The 19,921-nt window shown below is 37.7% G+C and overlaps 1 protein-coding gene across 1 annotated transcript in view; it reads left to right on the forward strand.

Moving 5' to 3' along the window:
• Positions 1-19,717, forward strand: part of LOC139711669 (uncharacterized) — a 120,035-nt gene extending 100,318 nt beyond the window's left edge. Inside the window, exons 6-11 of the mRNA XM_071623529.1 lie at positions 26-187; positions 10,619-10,801; positions 12,163-12,345; positions 13,730-13,912; positions 15,102-15,284; positions 19,589-19,717. Coding sequence (XP_071479630.1) covers positions 26-187; positions 10,619-10,801; positions 12,163-12,345; positions 13,730-13,912; positions 15,102-15,284; positions 19,589-19,717 — 1,023 coding nt within the window. The remainder of the gene's footprint in view (positions 1-25; positions 188-10,618; positions 10,802-12,162; positions 12,346-13,729; positions 13,913-15,101; positions 15,285-19,588) is intronic.
• Positions 19,718-19,921: the final 204 nt, after the last annotated feature.

Genomic DNA, 19,921 nt, shown 5'->3' on the forward strand with positions numbered 1-19,921 from the left:
TGCCAATTCATGTTCGTTCTATCAGCAATTTCTACATCTGTCACATTTGAACTGCGGAAGAACTGTGTCACGTGACTTGGCGGAGAGCATGTGTTCGAGCAGTGTATTGCGTGAAGTACGAATATTGAAGTCACAATTTCACCCGGACTTCTACAAGATCCTAGGCGATGAGGCTGCGAACTGTCAGGTAAGAGCTTTTCACCACAGTTCAAAAAAAAAGTATGTATAGATTGCAGATGGAATGTTGATAAAGATATTTCAAGGAGGCAATACATCAATTGGATTATAACAAACTAAACAGTGAAATGGTTTTTCTTTGCCTGTATATTTCAGAGGCAAAAAAACCCAAAAAACACGTTTTCATAGTTATTCTACGTGGAATTATAAAGAGAAATATATATAAACTAGAGAGGGGCCGTCAAAGGCGGCAGACCCACGCCTAAGTACAAAGTCGGGGTAAACATAATGTGCATTCGGTCATCTACCAGAATTCGGCCACTTAATTGCCAGTGTGCTTTATCACCAGCCAGTGAGTTCTACCAAAGATCGTACACTGAAGTGTACGATCTTTGGTTCTACAGTCACATCACACGCAAATCACATAATTACACATACGGTATTAACACTCATTCACGTACAGGAAAGTCCTTAAGTCTCCTCCAAAAATCCATCGAAAATCCCAAATTCCACCGTCAAAAGTGCAGAATCGGAACTTTTCCAAGCGCGCGCGAATGAAGTCCAGTTTTAAGAGTATTGTCTACGCGACGGGTCGCGGAAAAAGCGCTAAAAATCGAGAAATACGCCGTTTTCTTGCGGGATATTTTGATTATAGCAAGCCGAGAGTGTGATGATATCAAAGGTCGTATGAGTGTACGATCTTTGATGGTATCCACAAAAGCAAAAAAGAAAAACAAAATTTACGTACCCCCTAGGCAATTACCCCTATGATTAGTGTCTACGGGAATTATTCAATGCAAGGGTTGAATGCAAATGTCTACTGCACCAGTATTCGGCCACCAACGAGCGCCGCAACGTCCCCGGTGCAATTTTGCACCAACAGTGTAGAGCGCGATGCATTTTCAGCGGCCTTGCACACGCATTGACATTGAGCACGCATATCGTGCAGTGTGACTGCGACCTAGCAAAATGCTCCTCCAACGAAAAAAACAATCAATGTTAATTTGAAAAATCATCAAATATCAAAGGTCGTATGAGTGTACGATCTTTGATGGTATCCACAAAAGCAAAAAAGAAAAACAAAATTTACGTACCCCCTAGGCAATTACCCCTATGATTAGTGTCTACGGGAATTATTCAATGCAAGGGTTGAATGCAAATGTCTACTGCACCAGTATTCGGCCACCAACGAGCGCCGCAACGTCCCCGGTGCAATTTTGCACCAACAGTGTAGAGCGCGATGCATTTTCAGCGGCCTTGCACACGCATTGACATTGAGCACGCATATCGTGCAGTGTGACTGCGACCGAGCAAAATGCTCCTCCAACGAAAAAAACAATCAATGTTAATTTGAAAAATCATCAAAATACGGGCCAGTTTGTGATGACGGAGAACGAACTTTCATAAATCTAGAAGGACGTAGTCCCTCAAATAGGCCTAAACGTAAATTTCGGAATTCTTACGAACATTTGAGCAGCGAAGTCGGATCGTTGGGGAGTGTATGTCTTCGTATGGTAGCGGAAAATCGCAAAGTGAGAAACGGGAAATTTTCGGAATGGTCACTATACCATGGGGTCAAAACTTCAAGGTCACACAGAATTTGCAAGGGTCAACCGATTATCACCAAAATCTAATCGATTCTTTCCTGTCATTATCCAAACATTCCCTGAACATTTCGTGCAAATCCGTTTACCCGTTCTCTTGTTATCTTGTACACAAACAAACAAACAAACAAACAAACAAACAAACAAACAAACATACAAACAAACAAACAAACAAACAAACAAACATACAAACAAACAAACAAACAAACAAACAAACAAACATACGGAACCCTTTACATAACCCCCTGCCGATTTTCATCGGCGTGGGTAAAAAGAGAAAACACTGTTTCATTGCAGGAAAGGTTCTCAAACAGAGGATCAAAGATAAATCTAAAATTACATTCAAAGGTATGTACATTATCGCGTGTGTTTTAAACTGCCTCTTGTGACCATCATCAGTGTAAAATTAAGGTTTAAGAGGGAAGATCGCTATCAAAGTTTTTATGCAGTCGTCACGGAGAACATAATGTGATCTAAATTTAAAGGCCGTGTCACACCATTCCGGGCAAGCTACGCGGGCTTGTTGGCGAGGAGGTAGTTTCCAGCACGTAGAATATTTTAAGCGGGCGAACAAGAATGTTTGTAATTTTTATTCATGCCTTGTCATACCGTACGGGGGAACTTCTGCGGCTTGACTTGCGGGGAAACAAATTTACTCCCCGGAGCTCTCCGCAGTTGGTCCGCACCTGACAGTATCTAGCGCGTAGTTGCCCGGAGGTGCTCACTCAAGTCCGATTTAACCGCAGCCAAGTTTTGAGCATGACCAAAATTTTTTCCGGGTGAGTTGCGGGAATGCCCGTAGAGGTCCACGCAGAACGCCAGTAGGAGACCCTTAGCGGCAGTACTTCCCAGGCACTTCCCACGCAGGTATTTCGCAGTCCCATATGCAGCCAAGATAATGAAATTCTGTGAGATTTCAGCCATTCCATTAGAGGAATTCCTTCACTGAGTTGTCAGCCACCCCGCGACTGGTACAAAGGTCACACAGTATACTCGCAAGTATAACGCGTCCAGCAAGTAAGACAAATGCGCTGACTCGCATAAATCCTTTTCCGCCCTCAGGAATGTCCGGTATCATCATGCTAGAAAATCCCTACACGTAACAAGCCCGAGTAGCTTGCCCGGAAAGGTGTGACAGGGCCTAAACACTGTTGCGGGTAAAAAAATATGCGTGCGCACCTCCGGGCGACTACTTTTGAGATACATGCTAGGTACTGTCATGTGCGGATCATCTACGGGGACCTCTGTGTAGTCAAAATTGTTCTTTGCAAGTCGCACGCAAGGCTGGTGTGACACGGCCTTAACGCAAGTTTGAGTGAAACCAATGTCAACTTGTACTTGATGCGTTTCAGCATGATCTCTCATTTGAGACGATAATCTTAGATATCTATTGTCCAGTCATAACTCATTGGTAAAGTAGTTCTGATTATGAAAACTAGACTTGGAAATTTGTCAATTCTGACAAATTAGGTGATCCGATATATCCGGAAATAAATGTTTTGAGCTCCGAACCCGATTATCTATTCGGAAATCAATTATTTGAGTCCTGATCCCATTAGGCAATACGCATGACCATATCGGTTTCATCTGTATTCAGGGGCCTTTGGCCATACTATGTTTGGATTCTCATTTAGAAAAGGGAGTCGGACCTGCCATCTTTGGTACCGAATTTCGTATACACAAACGAATATACAGAATGAAGTATACCTTGGACAACACTTTGTACACCCAAGATGGCATCTGAGTAAAAAGTTCTTATTTCATGAAATGATTCATGTGACATTAGTTATTCTACATATTTATCTCATGCAGATCCTTTATCTTATCGTTTGAATACTTTGAAGTTTCATGACATCCACATTTTACAAAAAAAAAGAAAAAGAAAAGGTATATTCATGTACATGTACGCAACAATTCAACTTCCCTCTTTATCTAGCTCGGAATTAGCTAAGAAATCACTTAGACATTACGGTAACGACGTCTGGAACAACCTTCCTGATCAATTAAAGCAGTGTACTTCACTTTTTTCCTTTAAGGCTCTTCTAAAAAAGTATCTGTTATCGAAAAATGTTGCCAGTCACTTGTCTTTAATCAATGCATTTCTTTTCTTCTTTTTTTCTCAAGTCCCAGTCAGCCCTGAAACATATATAATGTTAATTTATTTTTGTCCCATTCCCTTCACTCTAAAAACAAAAATGTTGAATTAGCATTTAAAAGGGCCGAGGAGTGACAACATTTTCTAAGTGTTGGTTTTCCTGCTAGATTCAACATTTAAAATTTTATTTTAAAAGTTGGATGCAACACTTCAAAAAATGCTGTCACTCCTCAGCCCTTTTAAATGTTGATTCAACATTTGCGTTTTTAGAGTGTTCCGTTCTTTTCTTTAATAATGACTTTACAGGAGCATTTATTTGTAGAAATAATGATTGTACACCTTTCAGTTAAGCGCATACCTTACGCCCACTATATGCGTACAATAGCAGTTATTCTATACTGCAATAAAAGCATTCCTGTGATCATGAAGTGCTGCTGTCCCGATCTAACGGACAGTTATACTGTATATATTATGTGGGGGGGGGGGGGATGGGGGTTGGGGGATTGAGAAAACTATTCTTATTATTCCCGGTAATTTACAATAATACCGCCATATACGATATGTGAAATAACTATTATCACCACGTGTTATATCGCGTTCCGTACTTTTAAGCATTTATTGTACTGAAGCAATTGCTTTCATAGTAAACCACTCTCGGCACTGAAATAGATCTTACCATGTCGTAGACACAAGTTTTGAGTCATTGTGGTATCATATTCCGACGGTTTTCACTAATTCACAAAAGATGAAGAGAGAAGGAGCATAATAACATTTTTTTTAATCTTCTTTGGATTGTTGTACGAAAAAGCCATGCAACGTCCCTTCACGATTTCAAAGGTATTATGGCATGAAGGGATACCTGGGAAAAAGTTTAATTTACCTGACAATGTTTCTTAGTCTACGGAATCCTGACGAGTTGCCGAGGACAACTGTGATTTTATTTATAAACCTTTTTTATCATTATATTATATTTATTTATTTATTAATACTTTTATTTTTGCTGGAGTACAAGAAGCACTTCGGTGTCAAAGCCAGGGAAAGACGGTTTGACTGCACATGCACAGTAGTGCTGCTGCCCATCCCAACCCTTTCGTATAAGGTGTATATACAATGAAGAATATCATACACACTAGAAGGGAAGATCGCCAAACACGCATATTCTGCAGGTCGGAAAGTTCGTTCAATATGAGGGGATTTCTCTCTCGCCGTTACGTCACCACTACGGAGAGGGATTATGCCATTATTCGATGCAAACCAGCTCGCCAACATGTCAAAAGGAAAAGAAAAAATTGCACTCGAAGCGCGACGGTAAACCTTGACGGACAAGTTCACCTTCATAAACATAAGAATTGAGAGAATGCAACAATATTAATAGAACACATCAGTGAAAGTTTGAGGAAAATTGGACAATCGATGCAAAAGTTATGAATTTTTAAAATTTTTGTGTTGGAACCGCTGGATGAGGAGACTACTACAGCTTGTGAGTCATATGCGTACAACAGCATAGAGAAAATGTAAAGAAAATTCAACATATTTTCACTTTTTTCGCATAATAATAGAGCACTTGACTTGCCTCTTTCTAAAGGCAGGGGGAATATTATTAGCCATAACATTTGTCAGTAACGAGTCGGGGGAATGTGTACTTTTTTCAAAAGATGAAATTTTGTGAAATTCTCTTTATATTTTCCTTATATTGTTGTACGCATGTGACATCTAAGTTATTCACACACTGCAATAGTCTTCTCATCCAGCGGTTACTGCACAAAAACTTCAAAAATTCATAACTTTTGAACGGATTGTCCGATTTTCCTCAAACTTTCAATGATGTGTTCTACTAATATTGCTACATTCTCTCAATCCTTATGTTTATGAAGGTGAACTTGTCCTTTGATGATGCAATCATAACAATCTAGAGACGTACCAGACAACACAGAAAAAAGGCTGCAATAACAAATTTTGATCAATTAAAAAGCGCACATGGCATCCTTACGTCTTCAACCGTAATAAGCTTGGTATTGGAATCATTTGAACAATGTCTTGTTTTCCACTACAGTGCGTATCAAAAAAAAAAAGGGGGGGGGATCCAACTTTGAAGGGCTTCTATTTTTGTCAGTTATGGAGAACGCGATGTTGGTTGTGAGGATAGGGAAACTCGTCTTCTTTCCACTGATATCTGATTATACAAACAAACATCATGCATGACTGAGGACATGAACTTTAAAGACAACGGTGACAAATTGCACTTTTTCCAACTTTGGGTGCTATAAGAGCAATGCACCATACGGGTATGATTGCAGTCATAGAAGTGATCAATGTGAAACGTACCATTGCGTGGAGGAATGTTATGTAGAGACCAATCGTGCGGATGAAGTGCTAGGAGAAAAATTAGGAGTATTACCTCATGATTGCTTTATTCCTGGGATGTATTTGCTTCTTGCTTTGGAAGTTTATATCATTTTCCTTTGAAAAACACTATTGATCTACTTATTCTATGCATCCAGCATTTTTTTTTTCTTTCTGTTATCAACTCAATCGGGGCACTGGATAATTGGGTATGCTTTCAATGACGCTACACAATACATCGGGTAGCATTCTATTCTTATTTTACATTATGGCTACATTCTAATACTGTCATGTTAATGATCATTAACATCTCCACCTATAGAAAACAGGTTGGGCAACCAATAAATCTGTTCTTTACCCTTTTTTTAATGTCTTCATACAACATTTTTATCTTACTATTCTTGTGAGTGTGGACGAAGATTTAAACCATCATTTCGTCCCATTGGGACTTGCCCTTGTCAGTCCACTAAAAGGTCTTTTTTTTTTCATTTCATTCCATTTCACTTCATTTCTTAAATTTCCACACAAACCATACAGTGTTGTGTCTTCAACATCCATCCATGACAAAGTAACACATAAATTATAAGCATATAAGTATAAACAAAATCATGGCACAAAATCAAATGAAATCACGAGTACATTACATTCATAACTGATGAATACAATTGTGTGTGGTGGAAACCTTGCTCTTTGACGAATTTTACTCATTCCGTGAGCATGCTGTTGATATGGGTGCACGTCACGAGACCGACACCCACGAGTCATACAGCCCACAAGTTATACAGCTCACAAGTCATACAGCCCACGAGTCATACAGCTCACAAGTCATACAGCCCACCAGTTATACAGCCCACGAGTTCGACACTGAGTAAATAAAGCCCACGAGTTCGACATCAAGTAAAATAAGCCCAGGAGTTATACGGCTCACGAGACCGACACTACGCACAAAAGGCTCACGAGACCGACAGTAAGCAAACAAAGCCCACGAGACCGACACTACACTTAAAAGGTCCACGAGACCGACGCTACGCATACAAGGCTCACGAGACCGACATTACGCAAAAGAGGTTCACGAGACCGACAATGCCCACGAGAACAAAGTACATTAAAAGTGTGTAACAGATCTTTCCATAGTAAACCTGCGAGGGTGTTGAATTGGTATTAATTAGAAGAAATATAATAACGTAATCGTCTATTAAGGTAGCGTAAGGGATTCGGAAAAAATTAGATGCATCCATGAAAACAGCTATTGTATTTCACGAAAAATGTACTGTTTGGAGGAGAATAACACAAGCCACAAATTGAGGTGAATCCCTTCGATATAAAACGTTTTAATCAGAAGCATTACATTGCAGTTACAGAGAAAATTACAAATAGATCTTACTGCAAAACTTCCAAGCAGGAGGGTAGAAAATCTAAAATAGAATAAGTAACTAGTGAATCGGGAAAGAGAAGAGGTAAAAATTATGATTATCCTGTCCATCTTCTAGCTAAAAACTGGGAAAGCCTATCGAAATAGCAGGATGGCATTATCAAAGCTCTAAAATTAATCCGTACATCGTTCTTGCCCTCTTTTTAATTCATTTGTGAGGTTTTTTGTGTCTTTTTTTTGGAGGGGGGATGAAGAATACTAATTCTTCTATTTTTCTTTTTTTTGGGGGGGGGGGGGGGGGCATGACGAAAACAATTCTATTTTGATAACAATGTCGCTCCCTGACACACTTGTCCCCCCCCCCCAAGTATGTAGAAATACACGCTTGATGTCGTTCATTAAAATTTACAAATTACAACCGCCAGTATGTTATTTTTCCGTTCATGGAACACCCTGTACAGGTGATTGACATGTAGATGGCGCTGTTTATCCTGTCGGTCTCGTGAGCTTTCTTTGCTTAGTGTCGGTCTCGTGAGCCTTTTTAGCTTAGTGTCGGTCTCGTGGGCCTTTTTTGCCTACTGTCGGTCTCGTGGGCTTTCTTTGCTTAGTGTCGGTCTCATGAGCCTTTATTGCTTAGTGTCGGTCTCGTGGGCTATTTTTGCTTAGTGTCGGTCTCATGAGCCTTTTGTGCGTAGTGTCGAACTCATGGGCTGTATGACTCCTGAGCCGTATAACTCGTGGGCTGTATGACTCATGGACCTATTATTGATGTCGGTCTCGTGGACCGTATGACTCGTGGGTGTCGGTCTCGTGGGATGCCCCCGTTGATATGACCATGACAATATTGATCACAACTTGACCCCCCCCCCCCAAAAAAAAAAAAAAAAAAACAACAACAACAACAACAACAACAACACTGTCAGTAAGTATAATAACCATGGAGGGGAATAATGGGCAAGATTAATAATTTCCTTGAGCCACTGACTCAGCTGACAGGGTCTGTATACTCCTTTCGCTCTATATAGCTTTGTATAAATGAGAATACTTTTTGCTGCTTTCAATTAAATCATTATCATCGTAACATAATCAGTTCGGGCTACCGTTCCAATAGTCTAGCGGGGACGTATTTTTAGCCTGAATCACTCCTTGAGGGAAGCATTAAAAAAAAAATCACCGTCACCGAGACATAACCCTTTTTGAACTCAAATCCTTAAAATTGGCTGATAGCGTGACGAGGTCAGTTTCGTCCAGAATATTGTCACTTTTGTCAGAATTGCACCAATCTCAATATGCGATAGTAATAAACTCTACCATTTTGTTGTCTACGCGACATGAGATCTATGTGATTGTATGTTGCGGTTCTGAACGTCTGAACGTGCGTTTTGAATACAAGAAAAAGTTGTAAATAAAATATTACGGTAACAAAACCAATTCTACCCGAAATACGCTTTAGAATAGTCGCTACTAGTATATTACGTTTCTCAATGTGCAATATCTAGAGTTTCTTCAAAGAAATAATCAGTATAGTTGGGTCAGATTTTTTAATGTAAATTTTCCGACGAAATAAGTTTACCAATAATTCAACTTTGGGTTCTAATCCCCATGAAATCCCGATGGAATCAATTTTCTACTGATAAATAATACTCATTTCTGGTCAGTTTTCTAGCTGTTTGCGTTTGTTATAATGCATAAGTCTTAACAATCTGTATTTTCCCACAAAGGGATAGGTCTCTATAGATCTCCAAATATACAATTGTGATTTGATACTCATCAAAATTATCTTGAATTGCGCATTCCGGTCGTGAAAAGAGTACGAAATATCTATTCCTAAAACAGTGAGAGTAGATACAAATTCTACATTTCTAAATTGTTGCACGTCCGTTTTGGGTGCAGTAGTGAACACAGTTGGACCAATTCGCATCATATTTGTTGTTGTTGAGCCACTGTTAACTCTGTTTAATATTTCTATTAATGTCTTCATACAATATCACTTGATTTTACTAAATCCTCTTGTGATTGTGAAAGAAGATTTTGCACGACCATTTCGTCCCGTTGGGTCCTACCATTGTTGGTCCACTAGAGCCATCTTTACTCATTGAACAATTTTGCTCATTTCTGTCCATGCTGTTTATATGACTCTGTCAATATTGATGAGAACCTGACCAAGAAATTAAGATGAAAAACCAAGAAAAAAATCCAAACAAAAGTAAGGACTGTCTTTAACTATAATGACCATGGAGGGGATAATGGGAAAAAAGTGTAACGGGATAGTTTTCCTGAGCCACTGACTCAACTCATTTTCATGCAAGCACTTCATATATGCACTTTTTCTCCTTTTTCTTTTTTACCCTCATTCTCCCCTACCTCTCTCTTTATCGCCATTCAGTGAGTGGTGACTTTTATAATTATTCTTACAATGTCGTATTGTTTAGACTATCATTTCTGAGGCCATTGTCCTCGTCAAGCGTTTGCTTGTGGTGATGGTCTCCTGAATTTCTGTACATCAAGAGTTGCTTCATTTTTCTTTGAACGACAGATATACGGGATCCTATATGTTTACATAAATATATATGCATAAAATAATGCTTGTTTGTTTTCAATTTGCATTGTGTTACAAAAAGAAAATGTTGGATATCTGAATTAATCATTTATTTGAAATGAAAATTGGCTGAGTCTGTATACTCTTTTTGCTATGTACAAAGGAGAGTACATAATTTCTGCTCCTTTCAACAACCTGATGATGTCATTTAGTGTTATCGTAACATGTGATCCTGTGAGCATTGTAAGTATGATGATCAACAATGACCACGTGACTGCTACTATGCACCAATGAGTAAGGAGTCGGGTTACTATTTCCACTGCCACGAGCATCCGTTCCTTTAGAATGGGATACAGCAGCATTCTATCCACCTTTACATTGGTCTCTTCGCTTCGTCTTCGATTATTCCTTCTCACCATTTTTACATGATTTCATTATTTCTTCGCCTTTAAGTCTTCACACTATCTTAATTTGCTTTCCTCCCTCAGATTGAAGATCTGACCTTAGGTTTTTCCGACAGTGATAATGATTTAGAAAAGGAGCCCTCGGTGGGAGGAGACTTGGCCCAATGGGTGTTTGCTCTGCCACGTCTTTCGAAGTTCAGTCTGAAATGTTCCTACTTGCCAGATAGTTTCCTCTCAACAGCTGTCGCCTCGGCATCATCGTGCCAGGTAATGTAGTCTTTGACTATAGTTGATATGAGTCATCTAGTGTGGGAAGCATGTATGATTCCTTCTTCGAAAATGAAAAAGAACCTAGTATGTGTGATTTATTTGTCGGCTGTAATTCCTTTGCAAATTAATCTCATTCTGTTTAACATTGATTAAACAATGTTTGCAACTCTAGTCCTCCTCAGCATTATGACACTCAATGTATTAACAAAAAAAAAAATAGGTTTAGACACTTTTCTTGCAAGAGAAAGTGTATAAAAAATAAAGATAATCACTTCCGAAATACAATCCTTAGCCGGATGGGTTTTACACAGTCTTTACTTTTCTGGTGATACACACGTTCTCTACGATAAGTTTGATTACCGGTATTAAATTTCTGCTATGACACAAACAGTGCGCAACGTGGAGAGAGAGAGAGAGAGAGAGAGAGAGAGAGAGATTGGGAGAGAAAGACAGAGAGAAAGAGAGAGAGAGAGAGGGAGAGAGAAGAGAATGTGGGGGGAGGAGGAGGATAAGATCCTTATAGATGCGGTGATGTGGTAGGGTCGCTGTACTGTTATTCCCAGGAAATGAACATTGTGCACATTTTTTTATCTATTTATTTATTCATTTATTTTCTTTCAGGAAAATTCTTTCCTCCTTTTCTCTTTTTCGTCGCTCCGTGAGTGGTGACTTTTATTATTATTCTTACAATGTCGTTTTCTTTAGACTATCATTTCTGAGGCCATTGTCCTCGTCAAGCGTTTGCTTATGGTGATGATCTCCTGAATTTCTGTACATCAAGAGTTGCTTAATTTTTCTTTGAACGACATATATACGAGATCCTATAGTTGCTTGTTTGTTTTCATTTTGCATTGTGTTAGAAAAAAAAGTTGGATATCTGAATTAATCATTTATTTGTTTTAACTATCAGATTCAAATTATACTGTGATTAATTAGTTCGTTCAATTGACTTTGTATTTCATTTATGTATGAAAAAGAAATTCAGAAATCAAATAGACTCAATCAAAATTGACTGAGTCTGTACACCCCTTTTGCTCTATGTATAAATGAGAGTACATATTTCTGGTACTTTCAATAACCTGATAATGTCATTTAGTGTTATCGTAACATATAATCATGTGAACATGGTATTATGACCACGTGACTGCCACAATGCACCAATGGGAAAGAAGTCGGGTTACCATTCCCACTGCCACAAGCATCCGTTCCTTCAGGTTGGGATACAGCAGCATTCTATCCACCTTTACATTGGTCTCTTCGCTTCGTCTTCGATTATTCCTTCTCACCATTTTTACATGATTTCATTATTTCTTCGCCTTTAAGTCTTCACAATATCTTAATTTGCTTTCCTCCCTCAGATTGAAGATCTGACCTTAGGTTTTTCCGACAGTGATAATGATTTAGAAAAGGAGCCCTCGGTGGGAGGAGACTTGGCCCAATGGGTGTTTGCTCTGCCACGTCTTTCGAAGTTCAGTCTGAAATGTTCCTACTTGCCAGATAGTTTCCTCTCAACAGCTGTCGCCTCGGCATCATCGTGCCAGGTAATGTAGTCTTTGACTATAGTTGATATGAGTCATCTAGTGTGGGAAGCATGTATGATTCCTTCTTCGAAAATGAAAAAGAACCTAGTATGTGTGATTTATTTGTCGGCTGTAATTCCTTTGCAAATTAATCTCATTCTGTTTAACATTGATTACACAATGTTTGCAACTCTAGTCCTCCTCAGCATTATGACACTCAATGTATTAACAAAAAAAAAAAAAAAAAATAGGTTTAGACACTTTTCTTGCAAGAGAAAGTGTATAAAAAATAAAGATAATCACTTCCGAAATACGATCCTTAGCCGGTGGGTTTTACACAGTCTTTACTTTTCTGGTGATACACACGTTTCTCTACGATAAGTTTGATTACCGGTATTAAATTTCTGCTATGACACAAACAGTGCGCAACGTGGAGAGAGAAAGAGAGAGAGAGAGAGAGACTGGGAGAGAAAGACATGGGAGAGAAAGAGAGAGAAACAGAGAGAGAGAGAGAGGGAGAGAGAAGAGAATGTGGGGGGAGGAGGGATAAGATCCTTATAGATGCGGTGATGTGGTAGGGTCGCTGTACTATTATTCCCAGGAAATGAACATTGTGCACATTTTTTTAATCTATTTATTCATTTATTCATTTATTTTCTTTCAGGAAAATTCTTTCCTCCTTTTCTCTTTTTCGTCGCTCCGTGAGTGGTGACTTTTATTATTATTCTTACAATGTCGTTTTCTTTAGACTATCATTTCTGAGGCCATTGTCCTCGTCAAGCGTTTGCTTATGGTGATGATCTCCTGAATTTCTGTACATCAAGAGTTGCTTAATTTTTCTTTGAACGACATATATACGAAATGCCTAAAGTAATGCTTGTTTGTTTTCATTTTGCATTGTGTTAGAAAAAAAAAGTTGGATATCTGAATTAATCATTTATTTGTTTTAACTATCAGATTCAAATTATACTGTGATTAATTAGTTCGTTCAATTGACTTTGTATTTCATTTATGTATGAAAAAGAAATTCAGAAATCAAATAGACTCAATCAAAATTGACTGAGTCTGTACACCCCTTTTGCTCTATGTATAAATGAGAGTACATATTTCTGGTACTTTCAATAACCTGATAATGTCATTTAGTGTTATCGTAACATATAATCATGTGAACATGGTATTATGACCACGTGACTGCCACAATGCACCAATGGGAAAGAAGTCGGGTTACCATTCCCACTGCCACGAGCATCCGTTCCTTCAGAATGGGATACAGCAGCATTCTATCCACCTTTACATTGGTCTCTTCGCTTCGTCTTCGATTATTCCTTCTCACAAATTTTACATGATTTCATTATTTCTTCGCCTTTAAGTCTTCACAATATCTTAATTTGCTTTCCTCCCTCAGATTGAAGATCTGACTTTAAGTTTTTACGACAGTGATAATGATTTAGAAAAGGAGCCCTCGGTGGGAGGAGACTTGGCCCAATGGGTGTTTGCTCTGCCACGTCTTTCGAAGTTCAGTCTGAAATGTTCCTACTTGCCAGATAGTTTCCTCTCAACAGCTGTCGCCTCAGCATCATCGTGCCAGGTAATGTAGTCTTTGACTATAGTTGATATGAGTCATCTAGTGTGGGAAGCATGTATGATTCCTTCTTCGAAAATGAAAAAGAACCTAGTATGTGTGATTTATTTGTCGGCTGTAATTCCTTTGCAAATTAATCTCATTCTGTTTAACATTGATTACACAATGTTTGCAACTCTAGTCCTCCTCAGCATTATGACACTCAATGTATTAACAAAAAAAAAAAAAATAGGTTTAGACACTTTTCTTGCAAGAGAAAGTGTATAAAAAAATAAAGATAATCACTTCCGAAATACAATCCTTAGCCGGTGGGTTTTACACAGTCTTTACTTTTCTGGTGATACACACGTTCTCTACGATAAGTTTGATTACCGGTATTAAATTTCTGCTATGACACAAACAGTGCGCAACGTGGAGAGAGAGAGAGAGAGAGAGAGAGACTGGGAGAGAAAGACAGAGAGAAAGAGAGAGAGAGAGAGAGAGAGAGGGAGAGAGAAGAGAATGTGGGGGGGGGAGGAGGAGAATAAGATCCTTATAGATGCGGTGATGTGGTAGGGTCGCTGTACTATTATTCCCAGGAAATGAACATTGTCCACATTTTTTTATCTATTTATTTATTTATTCATTTATTTTCTTTCAGGAAAATTCTTTCCTCCTTTTCTCTTTTTCGTCGCTCCGTGAGTGGTAACTTTTATTATTATTCTTACAATGTCGTTTTGTTTAGACTATCATTTCTGAGGCCATTGTCCTCGTCAAACGTTTGCTTATGGTGATGATCTCCTGAATTTCTGTACATCAAGAGTTGCTTAATTTTTCTTTGAACGACATATACACGAGATCCTATAGTTGCGTAAATATAAATGCTTAAAATAATGCTTGTTTGTTTTCATTTTGCATTGTGTTAGAAAAAAAAGTTGGATATCTGAATTAATCATTTATTTGTTTTAACTATCAGATTCAAATTATACTGTGATTAATTAGTTCGTTCAATTGACTTTGTATTTCATTTATGTATGAAAAAGAAATTCAGAAATCAAATAGACTCAATCAGAATGGGATACAGCAGCATTCTATCCACCTTTACATTGGTCTCTTCGCTTCGTCTTCGATTATTCCTTCTCACCAATTTTACATGATTTCATTATTTCTTCGCCTTTAAGTCTTCACAATATCTTAATTTGCTTTCCTCCCTCAGATTGAAGATCTGACTTTAGGTTTTTACGACAGTGATAATGATTTAGAAAAGGAGCCCTCGGTGGGAGGAGACTTGGCCCAATGGGTGTTTGCTCTGCCACGTCTTTCGAAGTTCAGTCTGAGATGTCCCTACTTGCCAGATAGTTTCCTCTCAACAGCTGTCGCCTCAGCATCATCGTGCCAGGTAATGTAGTCTTTGACTATAGTTGATATGAGTCATGTAGTGTGGGAGGCATGTATGATTCCTTCTTCAAAAATGAAAAAGAACCTAGTATGTGTGATTTATTTGTCGGCTGTAATTCCTTTGCAAATTGACATCATTCTGTTAATAATAATAATTAAACTATATTTATTAATTAATAATGATTAAACAATGTTTACAACTCTAGTCCTCCTCAGCATTATGACACTCAATGCATTAACAAAAGAATAGGTTTGGACACTTTTAATGCAAGGGAAAATGTATTAAAAAATAAAGATAATCACTTCCGACATACAAACCTTAGCAGGATGGGTTTTACACAGTCTTTACTTTTTTGATGATACACACGTTTCTCCACGATAAGTTTGATTGCCGGTATTACATTTCTGCTATGACACAAACAGTGCGCAACGTGGAGAGAGAGAGAGAGAGAGAGAGAGGGAGAGAGAAGAGAATGTGGGGGTGGGATAAGATCCCTATAGATGCGGTGACGTGGTAGGGTTGCTGTACTATTATTCCCAGGGAATGAACATTGAGCACATTTTTTTTTTATTTTTTTATTTTTTTATTTATTTATTTATTTATCTGTTTATTCATTTATGTTCTTTCAGGAAAATTCTTCCCTCCCTTTCTCTTTATCGTCACTCATCGAGTGGTGACTTTTATCATTATTCCTACAATGTCGTATTGTTTAGACTATCATTTCTGAGGTCATTGTCCTCGTCAAGCGTTCACTTATGGTGATGGTCTCCTGAATTTCTGTACATCAAGAGTTGCTTAATTTTTCTTTGAACGACAGATATACGAGATCGTGATGTTTGCATAAATACGATATATGCATAAAATAATGCTTGTTTGTTTTCGTTTTGGATTGTGTTAGAAAAAAAAATGTTGGATATCTGAATTTATCATTTATTTGTTTTCACTGTCAGATTCAAATTATACTGTGATCAATCTCCCGTAGTTCGTTCAATTGACTTCGTATGTCATTTATGTATGAAAAAGAAACTCAGAAATCAAATCAAATCATATAAATTGACTGAGTCTGTTCGCTCCTTATGCTCTATGTATAAAGGAGAGTATGATATTGCTGGTACTTTCAATAACCTATGATAATGTCATTTAGTGTTATGTGACATACTTTAATCATTTGAGCATGGTAAATATGATAATCAACAATGACCACCTGACTGCCACCATGCACCAATGGGAAAGAAGACGGGTTACCATTCCCAATTTTCTGATGATACACACGTTTCCCTACGATAAGTTTGATTATCGGTATTAAAGTTCTGCTTTGACACAAACAATGCGCAAGCGTAGAGAGAGAGAGAGGGAGAGAGAGACAGAGAGAGAGAGAGAGAGAGAGAGAGTGAGAGAGAGAAGAGAATGTGGGGAGGGATAAGATCCCTATAGATGGGGTGATGTGGTAGTGCCGCTGTTCTGTTCCAGGAAATGAACATTGTTCACATTTTATCAATTAATTTATTTATCTATTTATCTATTTTAGTATTCATTTCATATTCATATACTTTTCTTCAGGAAGGGAGAAGAAAAAGGACTGCTAGGGCATCGTAACACAACAGAGGCAAGGACACACACGTACGTGTGGCGGGCCAATAAACGATGACTGATAAATAAAAGAAAAGACTAAACAAATGATGACATGTTAATCTTAGCTGTAAACAAGCAAATCTAGGTTAATTGCTTCACTAAAATTATCAAGTTACTCAGGGTAAACGTTTATTTGAGTGGAAGGAAGTCAAATACAATTGTCTTCAGAGATGTCAATGTTCGCATAATTTGGAAATAACACATGCCGTGGAGGTACGTGAGTGCAAGTCTTCGATTTCAATGTGCTATACAGTATGTCCCCCCCCCCCCCAAAAAAAAAAAAAAAGATACAATCAAATTTTCGCATTGACAACACCCAATATGATTAAACTGTCTAAATGCTACTTCAGGGTCTTAAAATATAACATCTGAGCTCTATTTTGCAAAACAAACAAACAAACAAACAAAAAATATAACTCATTCAATTAAGCGGTCACAGAGAAATGTGAAAAGTTGTAAAGCATGTCATGAGTCTGATTCTTCCAAGTTTAGCACTTCGATGCTTTTGTGTGTGAATACAATAGATAGAACTTGGAGGGAAGACATTCTCGGCATCATCTACAAAATTCCTCATAAGATGTGGACAATGAGTTATAGTTTCATACCCTGAATTCTTATTTGGATTGATTCACTATTTTTAAAGATGTCATTGCGGAGGGTCCCGTTGTATTTTTTTTTTTTTGGGGGGGGGGAGGGGCATACGGTATAAGTTCACAAAGTGTTTGTTTTTTTGTTTGTTTGTTTGTCAAATCACAGTTACATGACATTATTATTATTGACTTTATTTGAATAATATTTTTCTGTTTTTGCAACCAAAAGCGATAACCTCAAAACATAACTGTCTTTGCTGAATATCCATGGCGAAACATACACGAAATTTACAGCAGGATTTGATCTATGTTAAGCATTAGCATAAACATGGCAATCATCTCGCAAACTCTTAAAGACCAGGTCATGTCAAAATGTGCTCATTGTATTCATATGTATAAAAGGAGAATGCTTTCTTTGCTACCTTCAATAACGTCGTTATTAGTGTCATCGCATCATATAAGTGTGTTGATTACGTGAAAAAGAATTATAACAAAGTGTTTTAGAGGGTTACGTAAATTCTTCGAAAATGAGAACGAATCGGGTATGCGTGATTTATGATTATGTCGGATTTTAATTCCTTTGCAAATAAATCTTATTCTTTTTTTACATTGATTAAACAATGATTGTTACTATTATAGTCCTCCTTACCATTATGGTATTCAATGTATGAACGAAAGCAAAGATATGGACACTTTTCAGGCAATGAAAAATATACTGAAATGTAAACAAAATCAATTCCAAATAAATAAACTTTATACGGATGGGCTGTACACAATATTTACTTTTCTGCTGATACAGAGTTTTTTTTTTCTCCAATAAGTTTGATTATTAAATTTCTGCAATGAAACAAACAGTGAGTGCAAAAGCATGGAGAGAGAAAGAGAGAGGGAGGGAGTGGGAGGGGGATGGAGGGAGAGAGGAGGAGGAATTGAGGGTAATCCCTAAATGCTGCGATTGAGATGGTGCAGCTGTACTTTTAGTCCTAAAAAGAAAAACAATGAATATAGATATGTTTTTTGTTTGGTTTTTGTGGGTTTTTCTTTTTTGCTTTTTTCGTTACATTTTATAGGAAAAGAAAGAGGACCACTAGGACAAAACAGACGAAAAGACACAAACGATGACTTTGAAAAATTAATGAAAATAATGACTACTTGATGTTATACATTTCGTCTATTGGTTTGAATAAAGAAATTTAAGGTTACTTCATTATGTTTCATTCAAATTAACAAAGAAGTTATTGCAATAAATGGAAATGAATTACTTTTTTTCAGTGACTTTAACAATTGCAATAATTGATTATGATAATTTTTTTCAGTGACTTTAACGATTGCAATAATCAATTATGATAACTGGTCGAAATCGAAGTGGGGTTGTACAAAGAAAAGTATAATGGGACTTACATGAAAGCAAGCTTGTTCGGCTGTAAGCCCCGGATAGTCAGTGTTAGCGAAAGAGAAACGGAGAACGGATAAAGGTTCAGACCAGGTAATTGAATGGAACCAAACAAGGGAAGAGGGGTATGCCTATATGATTAAGAAATTAAAAAGACAGAAAACTATAATGCAAACCATAATTGTGACCAAGCTATCATTTTGTTTCCAAAGTATATAGGATATGGTTAGTGTATAGACGGAGACACACCTTATAACATAAAGGCTACCAGGACGTCGAGTCATACAGTCTAAATAATAATCGAGAAAGCAATGTGACACCTTCCTTTTTAATATATATCAAACAGTTCATTCTCTCCTGGCTTTACCGTAATGTTTGATATTCCAGTCATTGACCAGTCATAGAGAATGACAGGTCACCTTCATCACAGCTATTATGTCTAATATCCTGGCTTCATTGAGTTACTCAATATAATAATGACGATATTATTTATCAATATATTGCTATATCATTTAAATGATAACATTATTTGGTGTTATGTAATATAGCTACATGTACAAATTGATTACATTATCCATGCTTAGAACACTAAGAAAACATCGAGAATCAGAAACAGACAAAGAAAATGAGTATTGAGGCCTGTGCTTAAAAATTCATAACTGATTATTTGTTCTCTCTTACTGTTACAGATCAGCGAATTGATAATAACACGTCCTTTACCGTCAAAAGGGCGATTCGTCTCAGAGTCAGCAACAGCAAATTTAGCTGAATTTCTTAGTCGTCTGCCCCATCTTACACGTGCCGTCTCATATGGTTGAACCTTCAAAGGACATTCTTTGAGGCAATTGCCTCACAGGCTTCACTCTGTAAAGTAAGAATTAGTCATTTTCATCAGTCCAGCACTGTCTTGTTCAAAACAGGGGGGGGGGTGACATCAAGACTTTGATGTCCCGACTTTATAATTGCAACAGTTATATGCCTTCGTCGTAGCAACAATTTCCAAAGTCCATCAATCCAGACAA

This window comes from Diadema antillarum, unplaced genomic scaffold (assembly GCF_040938485.1).
Source record: "Diadema antillarum isolate AM-2024a unplaced genomic scaffold, OU_Dant_1.0 seq00001683_RagTag, whole genome shotgun sequence".
In the NCBI taxonomy this organism is placed as follows: Eukaryota; Metazoa; Echinodermata; class Echinoidea; order Diadematoida; family Diadematidae; genus Diadema; species Diadema antillarum.